At 38.2% G+C, this 25573-nt stretch overlaps 1 protein-coding gene across 1 annotated transcript in view; it reads right to left on the bottom strand.

Annotated features, from left to right (window-relative positions):
- The window catches only part of RAPH1 (Ras association (RalGDS/AF-6) and pleckstrin homology domains 1), a 54606-nt gene that overhangs the window by 23513 nt on the left and 5520 nt on the right, over window positions 1–25573 (bottom strand). The window contains exon 4 of the mRNA XM_009289445.1: window positions 6985–7059. Coding sequence (XP_009287720.1) covers window positions 6985–7059 — 75 coding nt within the window. The remainder of the gene's footprint in view (window positions 1–6984; window positions 7060–25573) is intronic.

Genomic DNA, 25573 nt, shown 5'->3' with positions numbered 1-25573 from the left:
CCCCAAAAAATCTGAAATTAAGATTTCTTTAATATAATGACAATCACAGTCTCCTGCCCCAGTTTCCAGTTAAATGTGCAGTTAAAGATACATATTTAATGTTAAAACACAGCTGGAGTAAGATGTGTGCTATGACAGAGCTGACCTTGCTCAAATGACTTTATGCCTCACATTTCTAGGTTGGGGTTTTATTTTTTGTTTCATTGTACATATTTAAAGTGTCATTAACTGATCCCTTTTACAGAGATCACAGGCAGAATGGAAAAAAAGATGGGGGGAATCACTTAAGAAAGGTTACAGTATTTAGGAAAGCTAGTAATTAAATGATAAGAGGTAAGTAACAAAGTCCACATTTCACTTAAGTTAGCAGGGTAGATACACAGATCACAAGATGCATAAAAGAAGAAATTTCTTTTATGTTTAATATTTGAAATTTGTCTCTGAAGTCTTTCTCTGAATGCAGATAAGATAACTAAATACACAAGTAGCATTGACTTCTGAAGGACCAGAAGCAGGTATCCACTGTTTATTTTCCCAGCTACAGTCTAGCCTCAGGTAGAAAGGCAATCACCTGTTCTGCAAGGACTCTCCTTCCTGCAGAGTTTTTATTGAAACAGAGGTTCTTGTTGCCCAAGAACACCATATTAACATCTCAATTTGTACCTAATTCCCCAAAATTTCAAGACATCTTTATTAGCCCCATGTTTAATGTGCATCAATCAGAACATTAATCACATTAATGGAGTGTTTTCTGTTGGTTGTTTTCATTTATTATGTATATAAAAAAAAAGGAACACTAGAACAAGTGTGTATGTGATCAGCACTGGAAGGGGAAAGCCAAATGAGTGAATATTAACAGCAGTTCTTCTGTATTTCTTGATAAACTCATTTGGACAGGCAGAACACCCCTACCCTAAAAAACAATGTGTGACAATGGTGGCACAGCCCATTTATAAACAATGAACTTGTGTTTACAGTAGTAGTTCATGACCATTCTCAAAACATATGTTTTACTGCATTTCTTCTCAAAATAACCCAGAATAACCTATACCTGAGTAAAGCAGAAAGGGAAACAAGACATTACTCACTTTCAAAGCTCACTAAATGTGAGCGTGTACAGCAGCCATTTTCCTGGTGAGGGGTCCATCCTCCCTAACGTAGACTCATCCCACATTTCCTTTCTTCCTTCCCAACTTTATATAGAGTTTTCTATACCTCTGGCACATTCCTGACTTATTGTCACCATATTGTTTTATGTTAATAGATATGGAAATGCATGTAAAGCAGTTTGGGGGTTGTGTCTGAGAATTATTCACCTGAAAAGTTTTTAAATATTACAGTGACACTACACTGGGCTAGTGCCATATTTTTCCTTTATTCTACTTCTGTGCACAATTCACAAGCTTTTTGCTATTAGAAGCCTAACCTCAACACAGAAGATGGCTTCTGAATGGAAACTGGAAAGCAGCAGTTACATTTTAAATGCATCTCAAAGTCACACTGGCCCTTGTCACGAGTTCCTACAGAAGGGATCTTCTCCCCCACAGTCTATTAGGGCAAAGAAGGAAGGCCAAGAGATAGGTGTCTATTGCTTATGAACTTAAACGCATAATGGCATCTATGAAGTCTCTCCAGAACCTCCCTTGTGCTTGATCAAAATTAACCAGTACTTCTCTTGATCAAAATTAACCAGCCTTTCACACTCTCTCCAGTGATCTTGGACCATACTACAACAACATATACTATTTGGCAAAGTGTTAATGCTAGAAGTGTGATGCAAAGAAATTTTCACAAACCTGGCAGTGCTACTTCTTATTAAAGAGAACCTCTGCGCAACTTTAACAAGATCAGAATTTTATTTGCTTGTAATATCATTAAACCAACTGGTTGAGAAGAAAACTGTGATGCTAGTGTCTATCTCAAACTGAAGTTGAGGAAGAGAGGATGCAAAATCAGTACATCAGCTACCTCAAAGGATGAGGAAAAGCAAAAGTTAAGTTTGTCCATACCAAAAAAATGTGCATGTCCCTATCCCTGGGAAACCTATTTTTCCCAATTTTCACGGAACGGCTGAGGTCATCTTGTCCACCTCCCCTGCTGAAGCAGAGCCACCTAGAGCCAGGTGCCCACAACCGTGTCCAGATGGCTTCAGAGTATCTCCAAGGATGGAGACTCCACAACCTCTCTGGGCAACCTGTGGTAGTGCTCAGCCATCCTCATTGTAAAAGTGTTTCCTGATGTTCGGACAGGGCCTCCTATGTTTCAATTTGTGCCCATCGCCTCTGGTCCTGTCACTGGGTACCACTGAAAAGAGCGTGGCTCCATCCCATCTTCTTTATACCCTCCCTTCAGATATTTGTACACATTGATGAGATCCCCCTGAGCCTTCTCTTTGCCAGGCTGAACAGTCCCAGCTCTCAGCTTTTCCTCATAGGAGAGATGCTCCAGTCCCTTCATCATCTTTGTGCCCCTTTGCTGGACCCTTTTCAGTAGCTCCATCTCTCTCTTGTACTGGGGAGCCCAGAACTGGACACATTACTCCAGCTGTGGCCTCACCAGTGCTGAGTAGAGGGGAAGGATCACCTCCACCCATCTGCTGGCAACACTCCTCCCAATGCAGCCCAAGATACCATTAGCCGCCTTTGCCACAAGGGCACATTGCTGGGTCATGGTCAATTTGGCGTCCATCAGGACCCCCAGGTCCCTTTCTGCCGAGCTGCTTTCCAGCTGGGTGGTCCCCAGCATGGACTGGTGCACGGGGTTGTTCCTCTCCAGGTGCAGAACTTCACACTTCCCTCTGTTGAACTTTGCAAGGTTCCTGGCAGCCCATTTCTCCAGCCTGTCAGGGTCCCTCTGGATGGCAGCACGAGCCTCTGGCATCACAGCCACTCCTCCCAGTTTGGTGTCATCAGCAAACTTGCTGAGGGCACACTCTGACCCATCATCCAGATCAGCAGTGAAGATGTTAAAGAGGACTGGACCCAGTATTGACCCCTGGGGTACACTGCTAGTTACTGCCCTCCAACTAGACTTGGTGCCACTGATCACCACCGTCTGGGCCCGGCCATTCAGCCAGTTTTCAGTCCACCTCACTGCTTATCCAGCCCATACATCAACAACTTGTCTATGAGGGTTAGCTTGTCTATAGGATTAGGGCTAAGCAAGAGTGCCTAGAGGGGCCATTGGAGTGGTGCTGGAATTGGGCAGCCAAAGGCAAGCTGGAGCAAAGAGACCAGTGCTGAGGAGTAGGTTTTGGTGTGGGCGAGAGGTGGGGGACTTAGTCCAAGCCTGAGCCAGAAATTAGGGTTAGTGTTTGCCTCACCATCCAGATCATTAATGAAGATGTTGAAAAGTACTGGACCCAGTACTGACCTCTGGGGTGCACCACTGGTTAATGGCCTCCAACTAGACCTTGTGCCATTTTGAAGGTATACTTCAAGGTATGGCAGAATAGAATCTTATTCCGCAGGGACATACATTCTTCTGCCCCCTGAAAGAATACTCAACTAGATTTGACAAAGCTAGTAGCGATGAAGAAACAAAACGCACTTGCAAGGAATTTCACTGGCTCTTTACTCCCTGAAGCATCCATCTGCACTAGATTATCTTCCTGCTCGCCTCTGAACAGGACCTGTCTTGTGACAGCTCTAGGCCAGGCTTCTCACTGGGGCTACCTACAGGCAAATAATTGTAGGAGAAAAGGTACTAGATCTGGGACCAGGAAAAAGCAAGAAAGGGAAGAGAAAACAAGAAACCAGGAGGGAGAGAACAGTCCTTAGAACCACGGTAATGAAGTTTGAGAGTGGAAAGACGACTACAACATAACAGATGAGGCACTAGGGGACTGACTGGCAAGGAGTTTTAGCTAGACAAAAAGCTCGACTGATATGCAGAACAGGGCAGAAACACAGATTTGAGAACACAGGCTGTTTGTCTAACAATGTATCCACAATAGCTTATTATAATTCATTCCAAGACAAAGGTGACATTAAAGCTACACAGGAACATCACAATAATCACAGTGGATTAGTACAAAGCCACTTGTTGAATAAAAATTTTATATCATAATTTTCAGTGTTGCACAAAACCCTGCTACTAACCACCTACATCCTTTTTGTGGTTTCCAGCTGTGGCCATCACAACTTCCTCAAAAACTGGCTGTAGGAGACCGGAGTTTTCAAGATCGTGCTTACATCCTTTGCAGATTAGAAATCAATTGCTGTATTTTTAAACTGCATTAAAAAAAAAAAATCTCAAACAGATGCTTCATTCAAGAATGAGGACATCTGAATCAGATTGACCTAAGATGCATGAAGCCAACTTCACAACTGATTTTTTCAAAGGTCTGAAGGGATTACAGTGTGTATTAACCAAAATCTACAAACCAGGGGAATCAACATTCATAAGAAGAATATTTGCCTTTTAGGTCAACAAGAAAAGAAGAATGAAGTACTAGATATTTGAGAAGAGAAGGCATAACATGATTCCTTTTCTCCAGATGCTGACACACATATCTGAAGCATTACATCATTAAATCACCATCATCTGGCTTCCTGCACGTAGTTTCAGCTTCACATGCATGAGAATGGTAGAAGAAACGGTAACTTCAAAATCCAGCATGTTACATTTCTATTTCCTATTTTCATGTCCTAAACTGGGTTATATTTCAACCCTGAGTACTCTCTCAAAATTATTTGCATGTGCTCTGTATTTCACAGCCATAAGCTTAGGTTTCAGTATTCATTTGATGGCCTAATTCCAACCCTATAGGGAAACAAGCTTGCAGATTTGACATTAAAAGATACATTGCTTTATTTTCAATATTCAATAACTTACTTCACTGATATGCTTTCACTTCTGTTTTCAAAAAAAGGATTTGAATGCTGTGTGAACAATAACACACGGAATTATGTTTAAAAATGAAGAGAACGCCACAATGAATAGATCATTTCTGTGCTGAGATCTGCCCTATGCTGCGACAGGAACTGTATTTGTGCATGGTTGTAATGCAAAAGGAATCTAGTCCATGACTAGAATTTTTACAATTAGTTATACTACCAGAGGACAAAAATGCTATTATCATTCCCCCAAAGTGTCTCTAGTCTCAATGTAAGAGGTAGACTACAAGAAACAGTAAGACAATAAGAAATAGTTGACACACCAGAGACACCAGCATAGAGTTGCAACATGATCCTACAGTTAACTGATCTAACACCTTGCTACAATTGCAAGGAAAAACCCCATTTCTTGGGACTGCTTCTCATACTGGGGCTTATCTAATGTTACAGCAAGCTGAAGAGGTCTAAGCAGCAAAGCAGCCTTCTATTTCATCGTTTTACTAAAGATATTTCTCTCTGCAGGAGCTCACAAGAGAACCAGTAAGTATCCACACCAGGACTGTCTGCTCAGTAGTCAGAAGTAGAGGGCACAGCTGCATTGAGACAGTCCTAAGCTGAGCTAACAACAAACATTATCCTCAGAACATCAGCAAGCTCACCATAAGCACCTGATTCAAAGGGCTATGAAGTCTAATAAGCCAAGACAAAGATTTATAAACCCAAACATTTAACTTCAGAAGTCTATTAGAATCACTGATACGAGGTAGTTCATGGTCATATGATGCAATGCACTTAATATTTTATGCATTGTTTTTTTTAATCGAAGTTCAATATGCTAACTAACACTCATCCCATATATAAATAACCAGAAAGGAGGATATGAAAACACATGGAGATGAAAGAGAGAAAATTATGGTTTCTGTTTGTGCCACAGCCATTGTTAATCTATTTGCAATCAAGCAAGGTTTGCTGGTTTGGTGGCTGTTTGCTTTGTTGGGGGTGTGGGGGCAAGGAGCTGACAGGGGGAAAGCAAAGAGGTATGGACCTAAATTTTAAGCAAAACAATCACAAGAGCAGAAAATTACTTAGTTTTGGCTGTTTATACTCCTCTAGAAGACAGCCTGAAAATTTGTTGTCAAGATGCATGCTGAGCATTTTGAGAAGAATGTTAAAGTAATTAAGAAAAAGCAGTAAACTAGTTCTAAACTTTTATTGGAAAATACAGACTACTTATGCCCAGCAAACATTATCCTTATTGTTTTGAAGTCACCAAGGTACTTTTTGTCACTTCAGGCTTGCCTGAGGTTTCTCTTCTAGAGTGTCTATTTTAGAAAAATAACCCAAGGAGTGGTTTGCAGTAGATAGTAGCATCAGACATATCTGACACCTCAGCTACTGAACATTCAAAGTTTTCTCAACAACGAGAAGCTGTATGTTCTTCATCCTAGCTTGTTTTTTCATCAAGATTTATAGCTTGCTCCATCCCTCCTACTCTAGTTTCAAAAGGAAATATGTATAGAAAATGTAATTCTTAACAAACCGAACCAGAAAAAGTGAACAGCAATTTGTGCTCTCTTAGTACATTACTGACCTCTTTCCTGTAAAGAAAATTAATTTATAATCAGGATTTGTACATACGTGGCTCATTAGACCACTGTCTTACTAGGATATTCTCCCCACTTTATATCAAGACAGCATTCAAAATATTAAAAAAAAAAAATATCCTGTTACTTACTACAGTTTATCTTCAATACAGCAAGTGAACTTATTTTAAAGATACTACTGCCTTTTAACAGTACTGAATATTCCCACATATTTTCCACAGTTGTGATCTTTTATTTTTTTAAACTAGTGAATGGGAATAGGAACAAAAGAACTTCTAGCTTAGTACATTTCCTTTTCAGCTAAGGCATTTTACCTGCTGACATGGCTATTAAGTATTTGCCAAGAACTTGAACACTTTGATACATCTGCAGAAACAACCAATAAAATTCAGCCTTTAAAAGCAACTTGGACAATCAGGAAAATCATGTAAGTAAATGCACAAGTTCCTGGAAAGGGCAGGGGTGGGAGGAGCATAGCACACACCAAAAGCATTCTTTCTACATAGAAATAGTCACATACAGGTGGAAAGAAGAAGCATCACCTTGGTCAGCAAGTGAGAAGGCTTTCCTGCAATGTTTCTCAGAAGGAGGGAGGTTTCCCTGTCCAAATAGGAGTGCTTGTGCAGAAAGAAAGAGAAAGAACATAAGTCAAAAGAAGTGCGTATAGTAATTTTATAGTGTCTTGATTACAGAAGATAAAGTAGAGTTTAAGGAAAAAAATCCTACGTCATCACTTTATTTCCCTCCCGTAAAAACATGAACATTCCCAAATACTACAAGCCTAATACACCAGTATAAAAGCAGTTGTGCTAATAGAGGACACTATTTTAATCTTCCCCTGTACAAAGTGTCACACAATAGAATTAAGAAAAGTTTTGCTTACCTTCTACTGGTTTCTTTTCTGCAAGAGACAACTTATTTTTAAAGACATTTAGAACTACAAAAGTAAGAAAACATGCACTTACAACGCTTTTCAAAAACCAGTCTTCTAAAACTGAACATTCTACTTCTGTTAGGCAAACATAAAGCCACTAAAAAACTGGTCAGCCTGGAGACAAGGAACAGGTTTCATGCTTTCTACACTGGCTGCTGCTTCCATAGCCAAAGAAAAAAGATGTTACCATAATAATAATCCAAACTTGACTTACAATTCTTTATTTTTTTTTTTTAAAGGACTTAAGTCTCTCTTCTCTTGTGCAGTCCAAATTATATAATCCAAGAAGTTAAAAACAAATCCCCATATTTCTCTTGGAAGAGAAATTAGCAGAAAAAATATTTTAATCTATTTAAAAAGGGGAAGCAAAATCAGTAGCAACCAGTAGAGGACTTCTCAAAAGGCAAAAATCAGTTAATGACAGTTAACAGAGTGATTATCTTCTCCAGCATCTGCTACAGAGGAACAACAAAACCATCAGCCCACAGGAGTTTGTAGAACCACATAGTCACAAGTCTGCTAAGGAAATTAGGCTAATACTGTGGCACGTAACAAGAGCATTAAGTGTATCTCCTGTGTACCACCACTGTATTGCAAATTTTGTCCCATGTGGCTGCAGCTGTCTCAGCCTTACTTGTGTAGATTGGTCCAATGCTATATAGAACAAGGCATGACAACTGAGCAGCCTACTATACTCATTTAATAATTAGCAGCACAGAATCCCCGTCTCTTCTTCAGAGCCACAATAAGGTATAGTCTCCTAAAAAAAAAAATGAAGAGACCATGTCTACAACTTCATGCAATGCAGTATCAGTTTGGTGAATACAGTTCCTGCAGGGGATTTTACTTGATGCGACTGCCACATGCTGGGATGAGTAATTAAGGAACTCTAGCAGGCTTTAAAAGTTGCAGCTCAGAAGAGACTCTACACAGCATCTGAAGTAAAACCTAGGCTCCAGTCCAAGCTCCACCTGGTACTTAACCACTAATATAGACACAGGTTATGCTACAGACTGAATGAAGATTTTTCCGCCTGCAGATTAATTACTGTCTGCGTCTACATCATATGTTTTAGAAGCACAGCAGTGCTGCCTACTGACAAATTTTTCACACCTCAAGCACACACTGATGAGAGCTTTGTGATGCAGGACCTGGTATAATTAAAAGGTCTCGTGCATTGTTTACACTCATACAGAATTCTCAGATTAGACTTCCTGACATACATAATCATACCATTTGGGACTGATGAACTAATACATTCTGGTTTTTCTAGACACATGGGATTTCCAGCAACTTCAATGATACTTAAGAAAGGCTATCATTTAAAGAACAGTTCATTTACACAGCCTGAGCAAGCCTGAGGCAATGCTAACATTGCTGGTGAATAATACAGCTTTGCTTAACTTGAAGGCAGACTGATCCTCTTTTTATGATTTCTGCTAGGTGCATTTTTACTCTGAATTGTATCCTTTCCTACACAGAAGCTCTAACTTCACACAAAGTCAGTTTAGAATGGTCTCATTACAACATATTACTACAGAACTTCTGGAATAAATTGGTTGGCTCAATCCAAAGCTCAAAAATATACATAAAAATCCAAAGACAAGTTCAAGAAAATTCTTTTAAAGAGTTTCTTGATAGAGTTCTTGTCAGACATCATGGACTCCAATTAATATGGATCACTTCATGGTGAATGGAGCACTGCAGTAGAAAGAACATTACAATGTACATTTGTAGCGTGTTCCTTAGGATTTAGCCACCTTCTCTCCTTAGCCTATCAGTCAACAATAGTGTCAGGACAAAGAGAGGATACTGAATCTCTCCTTAAAGGAAATACTATTTGCTGGAGAATATTTCTCCTGCAGAGACACTCAAGGCAGATTGTTTAACCTTCTTCCTATCATTGGTCATTTTGGCTGTTGCCATCTTGCATTTAAGTACAGCGGAACTTTTCCCCACTAAGGAACTTTTCTTCTATCCAGAAATGGGAATGCTACATATTTCTTACAAAATAATTACCACTGGGGACTTTGCTAATACTGCTTTCCAGACCGGCAGCAAAATATGAAAACAGATAACCACAGGAAAGTTATTCTGGAAATGAAGAATGATGGTATTTCATGGAAACAGGTGCTGGCCAGTAAAACGAGAAGTAACAGTGTGATCACAACTACCTGTGTGAATTTGAGCTGGAGAGACATGTCTAGGAACAGGAAGGCAACAGTTCTTTGCCAGACACCTTTTGTGCATGGCTCCTTCCTACTTCATAACACATTCTGCAGTACTGCAGATACGCAAAAGTTAGAATGACTGGAAGTCATAAAGCAACAGGAAAGCCCAAGTTCTAAGAATTATAGCTTGGCTAAACAACAACGATGTGCACATAACATTTTTTAAATATTTGACCTGCACAAACCATTAGAGAAAGAAAAAAATTAAGTTCCATTTTAGAACAACACATTGCTCTTTCACAATCCACAGTTTTAAAGCATTTAATCTATTTCAAAGGAAAGACTTCAGCTCAAACATCAAGCTTTGAGGTGAATAGATGTTGCCCTTTAATACAGGCTCCTAGGAATATTCCATTGTTCAGGGGAAGATAAATATTTTGTTATTTTTTCTTAAGATACTACATTCACATTGGACCACACAGAGGATCTAAATAGCCCACTCCCAAGTAGCTCTCTACTTCTGGAATTCAAATATGTATCAAAGCTCTGACAATACAAATGCCTGACCTCTCCAAATAAGTTAACCTACTTTTCTGCCCCAAGTACTTTCCCAGACTAAAAATAACACCAATGAAATCTAGGAAAACAAAACCAAAACATTAATTTCTCCTAAGTAGACATTTCTACTTTTCCACCATGAAAAGCACCTGTTCTCCTTCCACGTGCTCCCATCACAACAATGAGAACTCATGCCCTGGCAACAAAGAAGTCTCTCCCCCAGTGCATTGTCTTAGGTTCATTTAGGATATAAAACCGATTACAATTACACAAAGTAGTATGCCCCGTCGCCCCCACCCTCCCACAGTGCCATGCATTTTTCTATCCTGTTGCAGTAAGCTGACTGCTTCCACAGTACAAGGACATCATTTCTCATAATGGGTATTTTAATTTTAAATTTTTTTAAAATTGTCACACAACCAGAACATTAAAATATCCCTGGAAGGTAAAAGTAGTTTGAAACATCATGAAAGTATCAAAATTTGACAAAAGCTTCAGGGAAGGCAAAAACATGCAGTTCTTTTTACTAAGCATGAAGTTACACAAGAGCTAGGTTGTAACAGTGTTGGAAGACTATTTAATTGCTGCATTCACTAAAATACTCAGTGAAGCTTATTCAACATGAATAACACTGAGTCAAAGACTTATATAACGTGTGCACAGTCCAAAGCTAGCTATAATTCTTTACTTCTACTAGAAGGTTTTTTAAAGCTGTATTTTTAATGTATAGGATAGCTGTCTCAATAAAATCCAGCCATACCTTTTCATAAGTTTTTGTATAAGATGACTAATGCAAATGCAGTGCAAATGAAAAAGCTTCCCAAAGTTATTTCCACTATACGTAGAAAAAATTCACTTAATAGGCATTAGCAGATACTAAAATTTTCTACTAAAAGGTGTTCTATAAAACCACTCTGTTCATAAAAGAATTTTAAAACCAACACTTATACGTTGATATTTTAAATGATGAATACAGAGGAAGACTCCATTTAGGATTCCCAGTTAATCTAGGAACACTACTGCTCAGGCAGAACTCAAAATACCATAGCCTGGTGAGCATCCAGGAAAGGAAATGTGATAGGGCTTTAAGAGGATTCTTAAGAGACAATAAGAAATTTTTCTCCTTGTCACGTCATCAAATCATGTAATTCGCACTTCAGAACTAAGAAATAAGAAACTGTTTAAGTGAAGAATCTGTCGATATAAACTGTGCTACAAGACTTTACAACAGTAACACTGGACAGGCCATAACACTAGCAGTGCTGGAGACTGAACCTCGCTAAGTTTGGTTTTTTTATAATCTTCAGAAGATACTCTTCCTTCCCTAAAAATAAGTAAATATGAAGCCTACCATCAGGTATCGAATACGCTTGCAACTTCTTTTCGTGCCAAAATCGCTTCTTTTGGGGACAATTTTTTTTACATAATACATAGAAAGCTATTCAATTATGTTTTAGTGCTTCCACATAATATGGAACAGACTTTCAACTAAGTTTCAGAAACTCAATTTACTTCAAAAGACCTGGATAGAGAAAACAATAGTGAAAAGAAAACTATCAAAAAATAGGAAAATTATGGTTTTAACTCATTTTATACAAGAAGTATAAGCAGACATTGCAATCACGACTGTTTTGGACTGTTTTCTACCCTAACTCCCAGCAGCAATTATTACAAGTCACACTGAAAACTATGGTTGTTAAAAAAATACTATTTTTTTAAAAATCCTCAAAATACTAGAAAAAGATATGCTGATCAGATCATTAACAATCTATAAAATTTATACCTTTCTCAAGGAATAACAAAACAGCTGTGCAAAAAAGTATAAAGTACTGAAACATTTTTACATTAAGAAAATGGAGTATGATGATCAAAGTATCAGAACTAAAAAAAAAAGCATATAAATAAGCCTACTAATGTCTCCATAATGAACTTTAGCTGGTATGGATAATCACAACATAGAAAACTAGATTTGAGTAAAATTAACATTTAAAAAGTTCTAGATGCTGTTAGGACAAAAAAAATTTTTAAATAGCTTTCATGTGTAGTTCATTCAGCAAAGACAGCTAGCCTTGATGTTTATAAAAACATGGAATATAGTCTTGTTCCAAGTTACATTTTGGACTTCAAAGATTTCCTACATCCTTTCTTGGAAGACAGGAATGTAACGTCCATTATCTTCAGGCCTAAATACCAGAATTTCATGGACCAGCTGTTGAATATTGCATTTCACAGTGTTTTCATAGAACTCAACATGGTACTCCTCTTAAATACAAACTGGCTGCCTATGCCAGAAAGTTTTTTCAATGCTGAAACATTTTTATACCTATCACGAACCCTACATCTACAAAACATGTTTGCTAAATATCATAGAACAGATGGACGACCAGGAAAATGAAAATACCTTTCAGATTTTCAGATTATTTATACTAAACAACAAGTAAACCTCTACATGGCCAAAAGCTCAAGATTTTCTCCCCTATTATCCTTGTCAGTTCCTTTAGGAAAAGTTCAGTGGGTTGTTTTAATTCTTGAGGTTCTGAGCTCTTGGGATGAAAGCCAGTTTGGAAAAAAAAACCCCAACAAAAAACCTGAAATGATTTCTAAACCAACACTGAATTACTGAGCATATTAGAATTATTTTTTGCAGATAGTAACTGATGGGTGGATTTTAAGAAGTAAAGATCCTTTCAGAAGAGGTGATATACTGAGCTGCCTATAGCTAGGTTCTGAAGGATGCAGGCTGTGTTAGCCCATCTTGCAACTGTAGCAGGCCATCAGTTCACAGGTAACATGCTATACACATTGCCTTATTTCTTCAATTCTGCTTGCACGTTTTTGCGAAACCTGGACAATAACATTCATATCAAACACTGATCCATTTTCTTGTTACACACCTGATTATCACTTAGTACAGAAGTAGGACAAGTTCAGAAAGATTCAATCTCATTGCTATGAGACAGAGTTGTAGCTAATTCCTCTAATTTTAAGGTAAGGGCTCAGAATACATACGTGCAGGGTTTAAAAACAGTACAATACAATATGAAAGGTGCCAAATATGTTCTTTACACTGTCAATTTATAAATAATGAACAAAAACTGGGTGGGAAGTGTAAGAAAAAGATGACCTGGCAATCTTCTAAGGTATTTTATCTTATTGTTCTAATGCCTTAATTATGTTAAATAGAAGAACTCCTTTCTGGTTAATTATTATCTGCAGATTCAAAGACATCATTCACTCAAGGTACGTACAACAGAATAACTTACCTCAGCACATCAGAAAAAAAAAAGACGACAATGACAAGACACTGAGAACTTGTGTACATAAATATCTTGCCACATTTCTTGCAAAACTCTAACAATTTCACATTAACACACACATCTAATTAAACCAGCTGGTGGCACTCTTGTGCCACTAGTTTGGATTTAATATGACAGTTGAGAAACACTACAAAAATCTTTAAAAGCCTCCTTCTGTCCCTAAGAAACAAACTAAAATGAGGGAAACCAAGTAAGCAGTGTCCAATAGAGAGCTATATGCTTGCAAAACTTTGTTGAAAAGGTAACTACTATAGCTTGCATTTCAACTACATCAGTACGCTGAATTCTTTAGACTCCAGCTTAAAGAATTAGAATCCACTATTTTCAAGAGAACTCAAGAATTAAAAACAGTTTAAACATAATTGTTAATTTTGTCCCAAAGGGGGACAAAGATGGGAAAGGAGAACTGAAATTTTTCTTTACAAACTTTGAGATTATGTATTCATATGGAATATGTAAGAGCACACAATATAAAATTATGAACATCTAATTAAAAAAAATCCATTTTCTGCTGTCCTTTGCAATGGGGGTTGTTTAGCCTGGAGAAAAGGAGGCTCAGGGGAGACCTTATCGCTCTCTACAACTACCTGAAAGGAGGTTGTAGCGAGGTGGGTGTCTCTTCTCCCACAGGCAATAGGACAAGAGGAAACAGCCTCAAGTTGCACCAGGGGAGGTTTAGATTGGATATTAGGAAAAATTTCTTCACCAAAAGGTTTGTCAAGCATTGGAACAGGCTGCCCAGGGAAGTGGTGGAGTCACCATCCCTGGAGGTATTTAAAAGACATGTAGATGTGGTGCTTAGGGACATGGTTTAGTGGTGGATTTGGCAGCGTTAGGTTTATGGTCGGACTCGATCTTAAAAATCTTTTCCAACCTAAATGATTCTACGACTCTATTCTATGATTCTACGACTCTATGACCGCCAAGAGCAATCACGCTTCAGAAAAAAGCTAAGTGTATTTTAAGTAGCCTTGCCCAATTAATAACTAGAAAATAGGCAATGATCAACTTAAAGATGACAAAAAAGCTTGACTGTAATGATATACATGGTTACCTTACTACACTGTTGGGATACTAATGAATTAAACCTCAAGTCACTAATGTGGTTTTTCTGTTGCAGGCAAATTGACACTATTGACATAAACAGAAGCCATATAAACATGTCATAACAACTTACAGAAGTCAATTCAGCTTCCTCTCCTGGAAAGTTAATGGGATGCTTGGACTGATGTATGGAATGTCCCATAGAAACAGTAAAAATGTAGGAAAATGGGGAGGGAAGGATGCAAAAGGGGAAGAGGAGAAAGGAATGAAAGAGAAAGACAGACTTTATTATCGCTCAGAAGAGGGAAGAAAGAAGTAGTGATGACAATTAACTTAAGCAAAGGAAACAAAACTAGATTCAGAAGTTGTAGTGTCCCTCATCCAAATTTCTTATGGACAAATGATCAGTGACTTGAAGACAGGTGGAGATTCAGGCTCTTTCCTATGGGAAGGGAGAAGGAGATAGGATACAAGTATGTTTTTGACCACAGTAAGAGGGGAAACAGTCAGTCTCAGATAAAAGCACCACAGTAAAACATCTGCAGGCACACACAACACACTTTTTCTACCTTTGTTGAAACAAATCAGAAAATAAACCCAGGTAACATTCTCTTTGCACAACCACTTGCTCACTAAGCCAACCACTGAGAGTTAAATTCTCTAAACACTACAGACAGAAAAAACCATACTGTCACTTTACACAAGCTTATCTGCTTCCCATGTCAGTTCCTCCATACTGGTAAATAACATAATACACTCTGGTGACAATTACTAAGTACATACAAGAAGAATGTCCATTTAGTAGAGATTTATCTTATTTCCAATTGGTCACACTATTTTAGATCTCTGAGTGCCCTCATACTGTAATCCATTTAAAAAGAAATGAGGAGGAAGTATTTCTGTATTTCCATAATCTTCAGTAAGGGACACAGGGCGGAGGGGAGGGGGTGGGGGGGAGACATTTGTATCTCAGGACAAAGTGTTCATGGTAGTGACAAGCTTCTTAGTGCAAAGTTGTTAAGAGATTAGAAATTGAATATTATGCTACTAAAAAGCGGAGTGCCTAATACTTCCAGTGTGTCATCCAACACTTGCTCCTTTTCCTTCAAAGGTACAGAAGTATTTGTTTCAGGCATGTTCATTTTGGTAACTGAGTCACACAGTTAAGGTTTGACAGATGCAAAAGGGGTCACAGCTTATTCTTATCAAAATCTCAGAAAAGGAAAACAGACACTTACAAACTGAAGCAGCAGCATTAGATAATGGGGCTGCCTGATGCTTCCACATACAAGATGTGTTTTCAGTTGCTTATAAAAATTTTGCCAAGCTACAACCACTAAGACAGAAATTTCCCATGATGGGTTACTGTTACAGGATGATTACTAGTCATTTACATTAGACGAAGTATTTCCAAGAGAGGAAAGGAAGGTGCATCTCATTTAAAATACAGATGTTTTTAAAAGACCTCTGCACGTCTGACCATGAAATAGATTATTGGCAGGGGCATCCTCAAAGACTTGCTTTGTGCTGTCCCATGGGAAGTTACCCAAATTTGCCTGAGCATAAGCTTTTAGAATTAAAATTGTAGTCCATAAAGTCTCAGTGAAGTCTGGAGCATCACTATTAAAAAAACTCAAGGCTGCATCCTCTCACTGGATGCAGCCCTTCAACTGGACTGCACACTACTAACCTTGAACAAAAGATTGGCCAAGTTTGAGAATGCTTGGGTCCATGGTGGGAGAGTACAGCAGCCTTCTTGAAATTGCAATGCCTGGCTGCTGCAGAGCATATTGGAGCCAGACACAGGAAGTGAGAATCTGGAGTTATTACTCTGTGCTCCCAAGTGGCCAACCCTCCTCCTGGAACTCGTGCAACTCCATTGCACTGCAGGCAACTGGAATTTCCTAATTCCAAGTGTTCAACTTTGTAACTTTTTTTTTTTTAAAAACAAAACCAAAACCAATCAGGACTAAAAAAAAAAAAAAATATTAATTTACAGCAGGTATTTCTTAACTACTAGGAATGCTTATAACTTCATGCCACTTCTGGCAGTTACAGTCTAAACCTATTGAAGTTTGCTGCAATTTAAGAAACATGTCTGTGGGCATTTCAAATTAAGAAACTGCTGCAGCATGTGCATGAGGTGCAGTATTTGCCAGTCCATGCACCTCCCAGGTCAGGTTGTGATGCTTCCCTGTTGAACACAAGTTCCTTGGGACACAGCAGGACAGAAAGGATTGCAAAAGCTAGCAAACTTTTCAGTTCAAGCTTAGTTTCACTACTGGTTTTAAGAAATTTAAGACTAAACTGCCACAAGAAAGAGGCAGTCCTGACCTTCCCCCAACCATGTGCTCTCACCTCTCTTTTATGTGGACAGCAGTGATTTTGACCATGCGGTCCAGTGGATCAATGAACAACTAATTCAGAAGGATTGTTTTTCAGGGAGACCACAAGCTGATCCAAATCACTAGGCAGCTGCACAAGCACTAGTGCCAATACAAGATGGGGCAAGACTGCGCAATTCAGCAGTAGCATGGACTTAAATTAGTATAAACCAAACATGAAATCCCAAATGAAGTTTGTCTGCAGGGAGGAGGTTGCAAGCAGTGGAATTTTCCCAAAAGAAAAAAACCACAACAGGAAAAAATAAATAAGATGGAATATAATTTCATGGAAAATGGTTGTCTGATCTGTCCAAAAAGAGATACGTTAAGTGGAAGACTGAAAGAAGGAAGGAAAAAAACACACCCTAAACTTTAGTAAGACTAATTAATGTGTAATTGCATTAGTTAGAGAAAGAGTATCAAATACTTCATCCTGTGAAGAGCTCTACCTGCAGCACAGAAAACAAGACATCAAAGTAGCTAAGAAACCTCGGGAATAAGAGTACATGTAGCTTTAATTGGTTTTCTTTGAATCTGCTGCCTTTTATGCTAAGTAGTAACTATATTAAGTAACATTTACTTATATGTCTGTTGACTTCTAAACTGTGAATCAATCCTAAAAAAATGACTGTAGACGTCAAATCATCCAAAGATCAATCACCAGAAGAGAACGAGTATACACAGCCGGGGAGTTAAAAGTCATAAATCTACCCTTTTGGTTAAAAGCAGATAAGCCATATGAAAAAAATTAAACCTGTGTTCATAAAGCAAAGCACTGATGTGGCTGGTCTAAAAAACCTTGAATAACTTTTACAAACAGGAGACAAGTAAATGTCCAACACAGGAAACTGTAACCAAGGCTGTAAATTTGGTTAACTAAAAATTAAGACTTTTCTTTGTATTTGCAGACAACTTTTATTATACTATAACAGACTAAATACTAACCAGCATGCGCAAAACTGACACAGCTAAAAAGCCAGTTCTCAGTTGTTTCTTCAGAACATGAAGTCTCATTTTTTGGGTTCAAACTCCTTTACAAACCTGACAAACCCTAGTTTTCATCCTATAAGTTAGAAGTATATGCAACAGAAGAAAACTGCATAAATTCTTTTCTCCTCTTAAGAGTTTAATGTTCCACAATCAGCTGCTGTGTTCTTAATTTTTGTCATCTGTTCCAAATTTGATTTTTGGCAACCTGAAGTAAGGACAAACAAGTAATCTGTTGCTAATTTCCTACAGATGTAGTATTTCTCTTCCCTAATCTAATTAGATGTTGCAGAAAAAGTAAAGGAATTTGTCTTGGTTTTAAGTGGACTGGTGTATCTACAAAGAAATTGGCTGTTTTAAAAGCTCCATTAATTAATCACAACTTGTAGAGTGATATCTTCACTGGAAACTGCAACCAAAGCATACAACTCCCTCCAGTGCTTTTGACAAAATTTGGTAACATTGTAAGGCAAGAATTCTCATTTCTCAACTCAGGTCTAGCGGCTTGGTCCAATACTGCTTCTTCTGAGAGGTATGTTGCCTAGATTTACTTGGTTATTGATCTATGGTATTTTGTCTCTTGCAGATGAATCTAGTAAAAGTTCCAATCTCTGAGCAACCATTTTCTTAGCTTGTCTGTATCAATGATGTAATTTTTTCTCAATAAATCCTATCATAAACACAAGTATTTTCCTGAAGTGCTGTGGAACCGGCATGAAAGCAGTGAGATTTATTTTAAAATGTGGTTATTTACACAGCACCCAATTCAAACTGTCTTCTACAACTGATGAAGTCTGTGATAGTGACTTCTCTAATCAATGCATGTAAAGAGGCAGGAGGGGAAGCTAAAAGGATAAAAAAGGTCACTGGACTGCAGGCAGCTTCCATCAGCAACAGAAGCTGTTCTACTGTTAGCATTACTAATCATAACAGCACATGTATATACACACACAGAAGTCTAACCATTTTAAGAGGGGACCAGCTCAGCTGACTACCACTGCCACCAGCTCACGTTCTTTTCTTGTAATAGGCAAGAGTCTACTGCAACTGGAAAGTGAAGGCTGATCAACCTTTAACTGTGTGCCTTCATCTTAAAAAGTCAGCACAGCTGGAGAATAGAAATCATCAAGTGTTTGGTATCTCCAGAAGAACACAATGGAAGAAAGGCCAAGCACGCCGCAGGCAAATTCTAACTGATATAGTATGACTTGGCTGGAGACAGTCATCTCACTACTGCCACACGCAAGGGGCTACCAGGAAAGTTTCTGAAGAAGCAGTTTTAACTGCAGATAAATGCATTTGGGACAGCAGAGTGAGTCATTCAGTTGCTCGTCCACAAAAGACTCCAACATCACGGAACAACCAGAAAGAACAGCATTTAGGCATAGACAATGCCTTTAGTGTTCATACTTAAGGTAACAAAATATACCATAACTATAATTTTTTAGTTGATACCAGCTTTGCCAGCCAGCTTTGTCAAACAAGACATGTATCATACTGTCCATTTTCCTGTTCCTTCCAGGAAGGGAACTTTTAAGCTTATTCATCAGTGTGAGGCAAAGCTGACAGGCAATCTCAGAAGATAAATATGTTCTTACGTGTTTTATGGTTCCTGCTACACTTTAATTAGTGACCTCCTATGTAGAAAAAGTTACAGGGTAAATTTTAAATTCATGGCTATGAAGTCAGTCAGATAAATCTTGATTCTCCGATCAGTGTACCACAAATCAAGACTTATTACAAAGATAACATTTAGGTTCTCATTTCCCTTTCACTTATTTTATATCTATATACCCCAATTTTTAAAACCTACCATTCCATGCATGTGCACTAATTTAAACTTTTAGAATGTCTCCCTTGGATTCAAATTCAAAGTTCTTACCAAAAAAAATCCCTTCCCATCATTTGCTTTGCAGATTCCGTAAGTATAATGTGAAAAAATGTTGAGGTGCTAGTTTTGCAGGCACTGGGAAGAGTGTATTAGTAATCTTTGGGTTCTAGTGCATCATATGATGAAAACTGTTTTACTGTCATGCATAAACTTCATGACAAATAGCCAAGCACGTTTGATTACCAAAATACATAAGTATTGTTTATTTTTCATAAACTGATATGTTTATCTCAGGATGTTTTGAAAGCCTCCAAAAATCTGGCAAGTGAAGAGTCATTTTACATGTATTTCAAGAACATTTGAAAACTGGACAGCTCACACTTCTTATGCCAACAAAATTGGAAGTCGAAGTAATGCTTCAAGATGATAGACACGCACAATTTTCCTTTACTGTTGACTTATTAAAAAAACAGTTTGTGACTAATAATTGGAAAAAAAAGAAAGAGGAAGAGATGGTCTAATTGTGTTTCAAATTAAGTCTTTCCATTGACTATTTTCAGCTTAGGAAAAGGATAACTGGAAACACTCGAGAATACACTTTGTGTACAAAACTAAGGACATAATAGAAGTGGCAGAAAATGAAATTAATTTTTAAGAGTCTTTAGAAGAAACACAAAAAAAAGTGTCATGCCTTGTTTGTTGCGTATCTGTGACCACTCTCACAAATCCTTCACATCTGCTAACCACAAAAAACATGGAACATAAGGAAAACTACTCAAACCTTAAGCTCCCAAAATACAAGCGCCAATAATGCTCTATTGCTCCAAGAGCTAAAATAGACCACAACTGTTCTTTAAATCACCTACAAATAATATGTGAGGTTCAGCAATCCAACTCTATTTTAAGACACTGTTGCCTACCAAAGACCATATATATTATGGGTTGATATCTCTGCATACAGAAACAGTTAACTGCATTTTCATACAATGTAACATTTAGTAATCACACATAAAACATGACCTACAATAATCTTCAATGGGTAGAAAAGCTTTTGTGTTACACCATGGTGTAGCAAGTATTATTGTAGTGACAACATGTCCATACAAGAACCAAGGCAAAATTGCTATGGAACACAAACTTTGTCTTTCCTTATGCCCATTTCAAGTTTTCCACTTTATCCCACAGGAGTTATTAGCCTATACAGATTTGTCTATGTGTGCTGAGCTTACATTACAACTATTACTAACTGTCATGCCCCCAAAGCTCCCTTGTTTTCCCTGAAAGAAACGTTAGCGTTTACTCTATACTGCCACCTTCTCTGTCCTGTGAAGCAAAGAACCTGTAGTTTTAATGCACTGGCAGTCCCCTGTCATGATTTTCACCTCTTATACATCAAGTCTAAAATGACAATGAATTTAAGTAAAAGCTAAAAAAAAACCCCCCCAAAAAAAACAACCCAAAAAAACCAACCAACCAAAAAACCACCACGTAGCATTACCAACTGCTAAATTATGCATTATCTTTGTATGTAAGTCAGAATCTCTCAGCTGTGCAAACTGGGTTACAGACATAAAGAACTCCATCGTGTTAGGAGGGAGGGGGGTGATGCTGTACTGTGCCAGACCAGATGGCAGACTTCAACCTTATCTGCAACCTCTTCACTGAGTATATGCAGGGCAGTAACAAAGACTGTCCGTGAATGGACCCTTTCACTGATCACACACAAGTAGCTACACGAGCATGATCAACACAGTTCTCTATTCTCTCCCCGCTACTTTCTTCTCCTATTGCTCTAGCACAGCTCACTGAAAATAGAGACAATTTCTTGGTGACAGAGAGACCAAAGGAAGAAGGAAAAAGATAATATGGGTGGGTGGAAGGGACAAGTTAGTCATATAGTCCTCACTTCTCCTAACTTTAACTCATGCTATTACATCACTCATTCAGTCTACATTCAAGTGAAGTATCCCACACACAGAAACCAAGATTTAAAGTGTATGCCACTCATTACACAACTAAAAGCACAGAAGACAAAATGTAACCTACCAATTTAAGGAAGAATACTGTTCAAGCAAGGTTTGGGAAATCATTTTGTGAAAGACATTTTAATTTAGCAAAAATCACAGGGGGTTGGGGTGAAAACAACTTTTCGTACTCAGCAATGCTTAGAGGAAATGGAAGACAAGAACATAAGTGCAGACAGACACTTAATATCACCAAGACAAGATCTCCAGACTACAAAGCAATAGTCTTTGAAGACATTAATGTTCACAGCATCCAAAGAGATAGTGTTAAGAATTGTTATGAAAGGGAGAAAATTAAACAAATCATGATGACAACTAATAAAACCATGATTTTAGACAACCCAGGGAATTCCAGTCAACTCTCCTGAAAGTGGCATAGAGAGAAATTCAGAATGAGAACAACAAGGATGGTCCTGGCCAATAGGACCACTGAGAGTTATCATCTGTCATGATGCTGATGTATCTAAGGTGCCTGTCCAATTGCTCAGGCAAAAAGATTTGAATAATCCATTACCACCAATGGGTGTGTTCCTGTTCTCCCTTCCAGCCTCCAGTTCTTGGCTACTATCCCCCTACTGCGCATCAGGACACATCAGACCCCTCTGAGCCTATACAATTCACCCAAATCACACAGAATGAGCCCCAGAATAAAAGTGGTAAGTTCTGGTGTGTTAAGTACCAGCAAGTGCCAAAGCTGGGACAAGGGAGATGAGACAGTGTAAATAAGAGCTTTGGTTGGAAGGAAGGAAGAGAGGAAAGGGAAGTCATATCCTCCCATTTTTGGTGGCTGTGGAATCGCAGCCTCTTTCCGTAACATTTGTCACTACTATCAGTCAGAAAGTATACTAAACTATACATACCTTCAGTGGGCCAGTGCATGGCTGTTCTTTTACAGGATTTCCCTACATTTCCAGATCAGAGCGCTCATAAATACACAGCAGAATTATTTTTTAAGATAGAATAGAACTTAATAACTGCAAAGCTTAATTTCCTTTTTCAGACAAGCATTTCCTCCTATCAAAACAGTCTTCCGTTTTACTTAGTTTTATTAGAATCACAAGAGGAAGAGCATAATATTAAGTTGCAGAAGAAAGGATGACTTTTTAAAGTCCCTATACTGCCTGGAGAGGACAGAAAGGATCAGTCAAAAGGGCAGAGCTGCCAAGTCACTGACCTCTTTCGTAAGAGCCATAGCAACAAAGAAAAATTTTAAAGGTCAGCTCAACTACACACAGTCTCAAGGAAGACAGGCAAAAAAAGAAAAGAGTTAACTTAAAGCACTATGTGAGAATAACAAATCTCAAAACAGATCTGCTATGGCCACAAAGTAATAGCCTCTCCCACTTTCTGCATAAAAACCGTGGTTTTTTCCCTACATGGACACTAGGTCTTCTTCAAAGGCTACTTCCTCAGAGAGATGTCCTCCATTAGAAACAGCACCACTGAGTCAACTGCGTGGGTGGGAGGGTAGAATTCAGCCCTACTAGGAAAAGGTGTTTTGGTTCACAACCTAGCCATGAAGATTAATAAGCCCCTAAACAGTAGTTTTCAGGCACTAAATGAATGAAAAAGGAAATAAATTCCTCTATTGGTACCCAATGATTCTACCAAAGAATCCTTGGGTTTCTGCCCATTTGTAAGGTGAATTTCATTTAAAAACCACCACCACCGAATCTGTCACAAACTCCAAACAAATGTAACTTTCTCCTTTTCCATTCACCAGTGATGAGAAAAAAAAAGTTGCTTCACAGTAAAAAGTCCCATCCCATCACATAACGGTTTTAATACTGAATAGTTGAATACCAATTCTGCAAACTTGGGGAAAATTTCTCAGAGTAGAACACCTTCCTCAGGCTACTGAAATTAAAAAGAACAGAGTAAAAGCAAAGCAGCACTGTTAATGAGTGTAGAGGTTTCTGCTCTCAAGAGGCAAGCAGAATTTGGCTCTCAAATTACCAACACTTTCTGGTTACCTCCTTCAAAGGAATCATTCTTATCAACTTATCCGGGCAGAGAAACAATAGCCACATTCTTATGAGAAGCAATCACTGGGTTTACAAAGGCAGCTCTCGCATGTCTTTGTGAGAAAAGCTTTTGGGGGTGATTTTGAGCCTTGCAGTCAGTGGCTAAGAGCTCAGAAAGCAACTGAGAAAGCAACTGCAACACTTGCAGCAATACAGATTAGCTTCCTGTGAAGACAAAGCTACTTCTTGACCTCTGTCTCTTGATTCACCAACATCAAGTTACTTAAGTGCAGCATGTGGTTTGTTGATTACTCATGCTATGCAAAGAATTGAAAAATCTGGGAGACAAGAAGGGCAATCTTACCAATGCCTCAAGTGTATCACTCCTGAAGCAAGAGAGGCTGAGATCTAGAGAGAGACCTGAGAAATCAACTGCAGAAAACATCCTGCATTTTTAAAAATTAAAAATATGCAAAATTCAAGTTTTTCTTGTGCTATGCAAGTTACAGAAGCAATTAATTCAAGTAAACCATCTTTTTAGCCTGAGGAGAGACAAAAATGCAATATAGCCTAACTTTCTACATAAAAAAAAAAGAGCATGAATAACAGTCAGGGATCCAAAAAACCCCAAAATAAGCCTTGTTATACAGAAAGAAATGATTGACAAACAAACAACAATATAATCAATTATTGTCACAGGCTGCCTCCAACACTTAGGCCTACAGCAATAATGTAAAGGTTTGCATTTTAACTTTCCAAAGAGAAAAGGACACATTTCTTTCTACCTCTGTTTTGCTTCACTCAATACGAATCTCTAATAAAAATATACTGAACACCAACTTTTTATACAAAAAAGAAAGTTTACCTAAACTGTCACTCATTCATTTCTCACCATTTCAAATAAAGATTTAAATTTAAGTGTGACCTTGATGAGTTGATCATTAGACTGACAAGCCTGTATCATTCACTCTTTACATCAGATGAACTTTTGCTGCAGATGGGTAGAGGCATGCTTTCAGCACAGCTCATTCAAATTAGTGTTAATTATTGATTAGAAAAAACAAAGCTTGTTCCAGTTTTCTCCCGTAAAAGAGAACATGCATATTAGTACAACTGACTTTTGAACAGGCCAGATTTCTGTTTCAGAGGATATTTCTACAAGCCAGCTTCTAGTTGAAGTTCTCTAAATTCACCAGAACATTTTCCCCATTTCCTCACACAAGTCACCAGCACCTTCAATGTTCCCCAAACTGGCTGTGTTTTTATGGAAAAGTTTCCTCTCTGATTAAGCAACGCTGAGGCACCAAAATCCCAAATGAACATCTGCTATTGCTGTATCCCAGCCCAGTTGTTTTCCTGTGTTGTGCGTTGCTTTAAAGAGTTCTCCCTGTCACACATTAAACAAGAATATTAAGTACCAGCAAATTACTGGTATAGTATAGCTCCAGATAGGCACTCATAAATTCCTCCATGTGTTTCAGGTATTAAGTGTACTGTAACAGGAACGCAGTCTTGTCAGTTGTACCTTCTTTGTTCCACAGCTGTGCGCTCCTCAGATTTAGATTAAAAACAATATATGAGATTTACTTAGAATAAAAACATTAACTATAAAACATTAAAATCCATGACTGGCTCAGGAGAAGGAAGAGGTGGGGATCATAAATTCCTCCATGTGTTTCAGGTATTAAGTGTACTGTAACAGGAACGCAGTCTTGTCAGTTGTACCTTCTTTGTTCCACAGCTGTGCGCTCCTCAGATTTAGATTAAAAACAATATATGAGATTTACTTAGAATAAAAACATTAACTATAAAACATTAAAATCCATGACTGGCTCAGGAGAAGGAAGAGGTGGGGAAAGCCCTTAATAATAATAATAAAAAAAAAATACACATTCTTTAAAAAGATTTTGCAGACAG

Source organism: Aptenodytes forsteri, unplaced genomic scaffold (assembly GCF_000699145.1).
Source record: "Aptenodytes forsteri isolate BGI_AS27 unplaced genomic scaffold, ASM69914v1 Scaffold442, whole genome shotgun sequence".
Classification (NCBI taxonomy): domain Eukaryota; kingdom Metazoa; phylum Chordata; class Aves; order Sphenisciformes; family Spheniscidae; genus Aptenodytes; species Aptenodytes forsteri.
The sequence above is the reverse complement of the archived record's forward strand: the minus strand, read 5'-3'. Positions and strand labels throughout refer to the sequence as shown.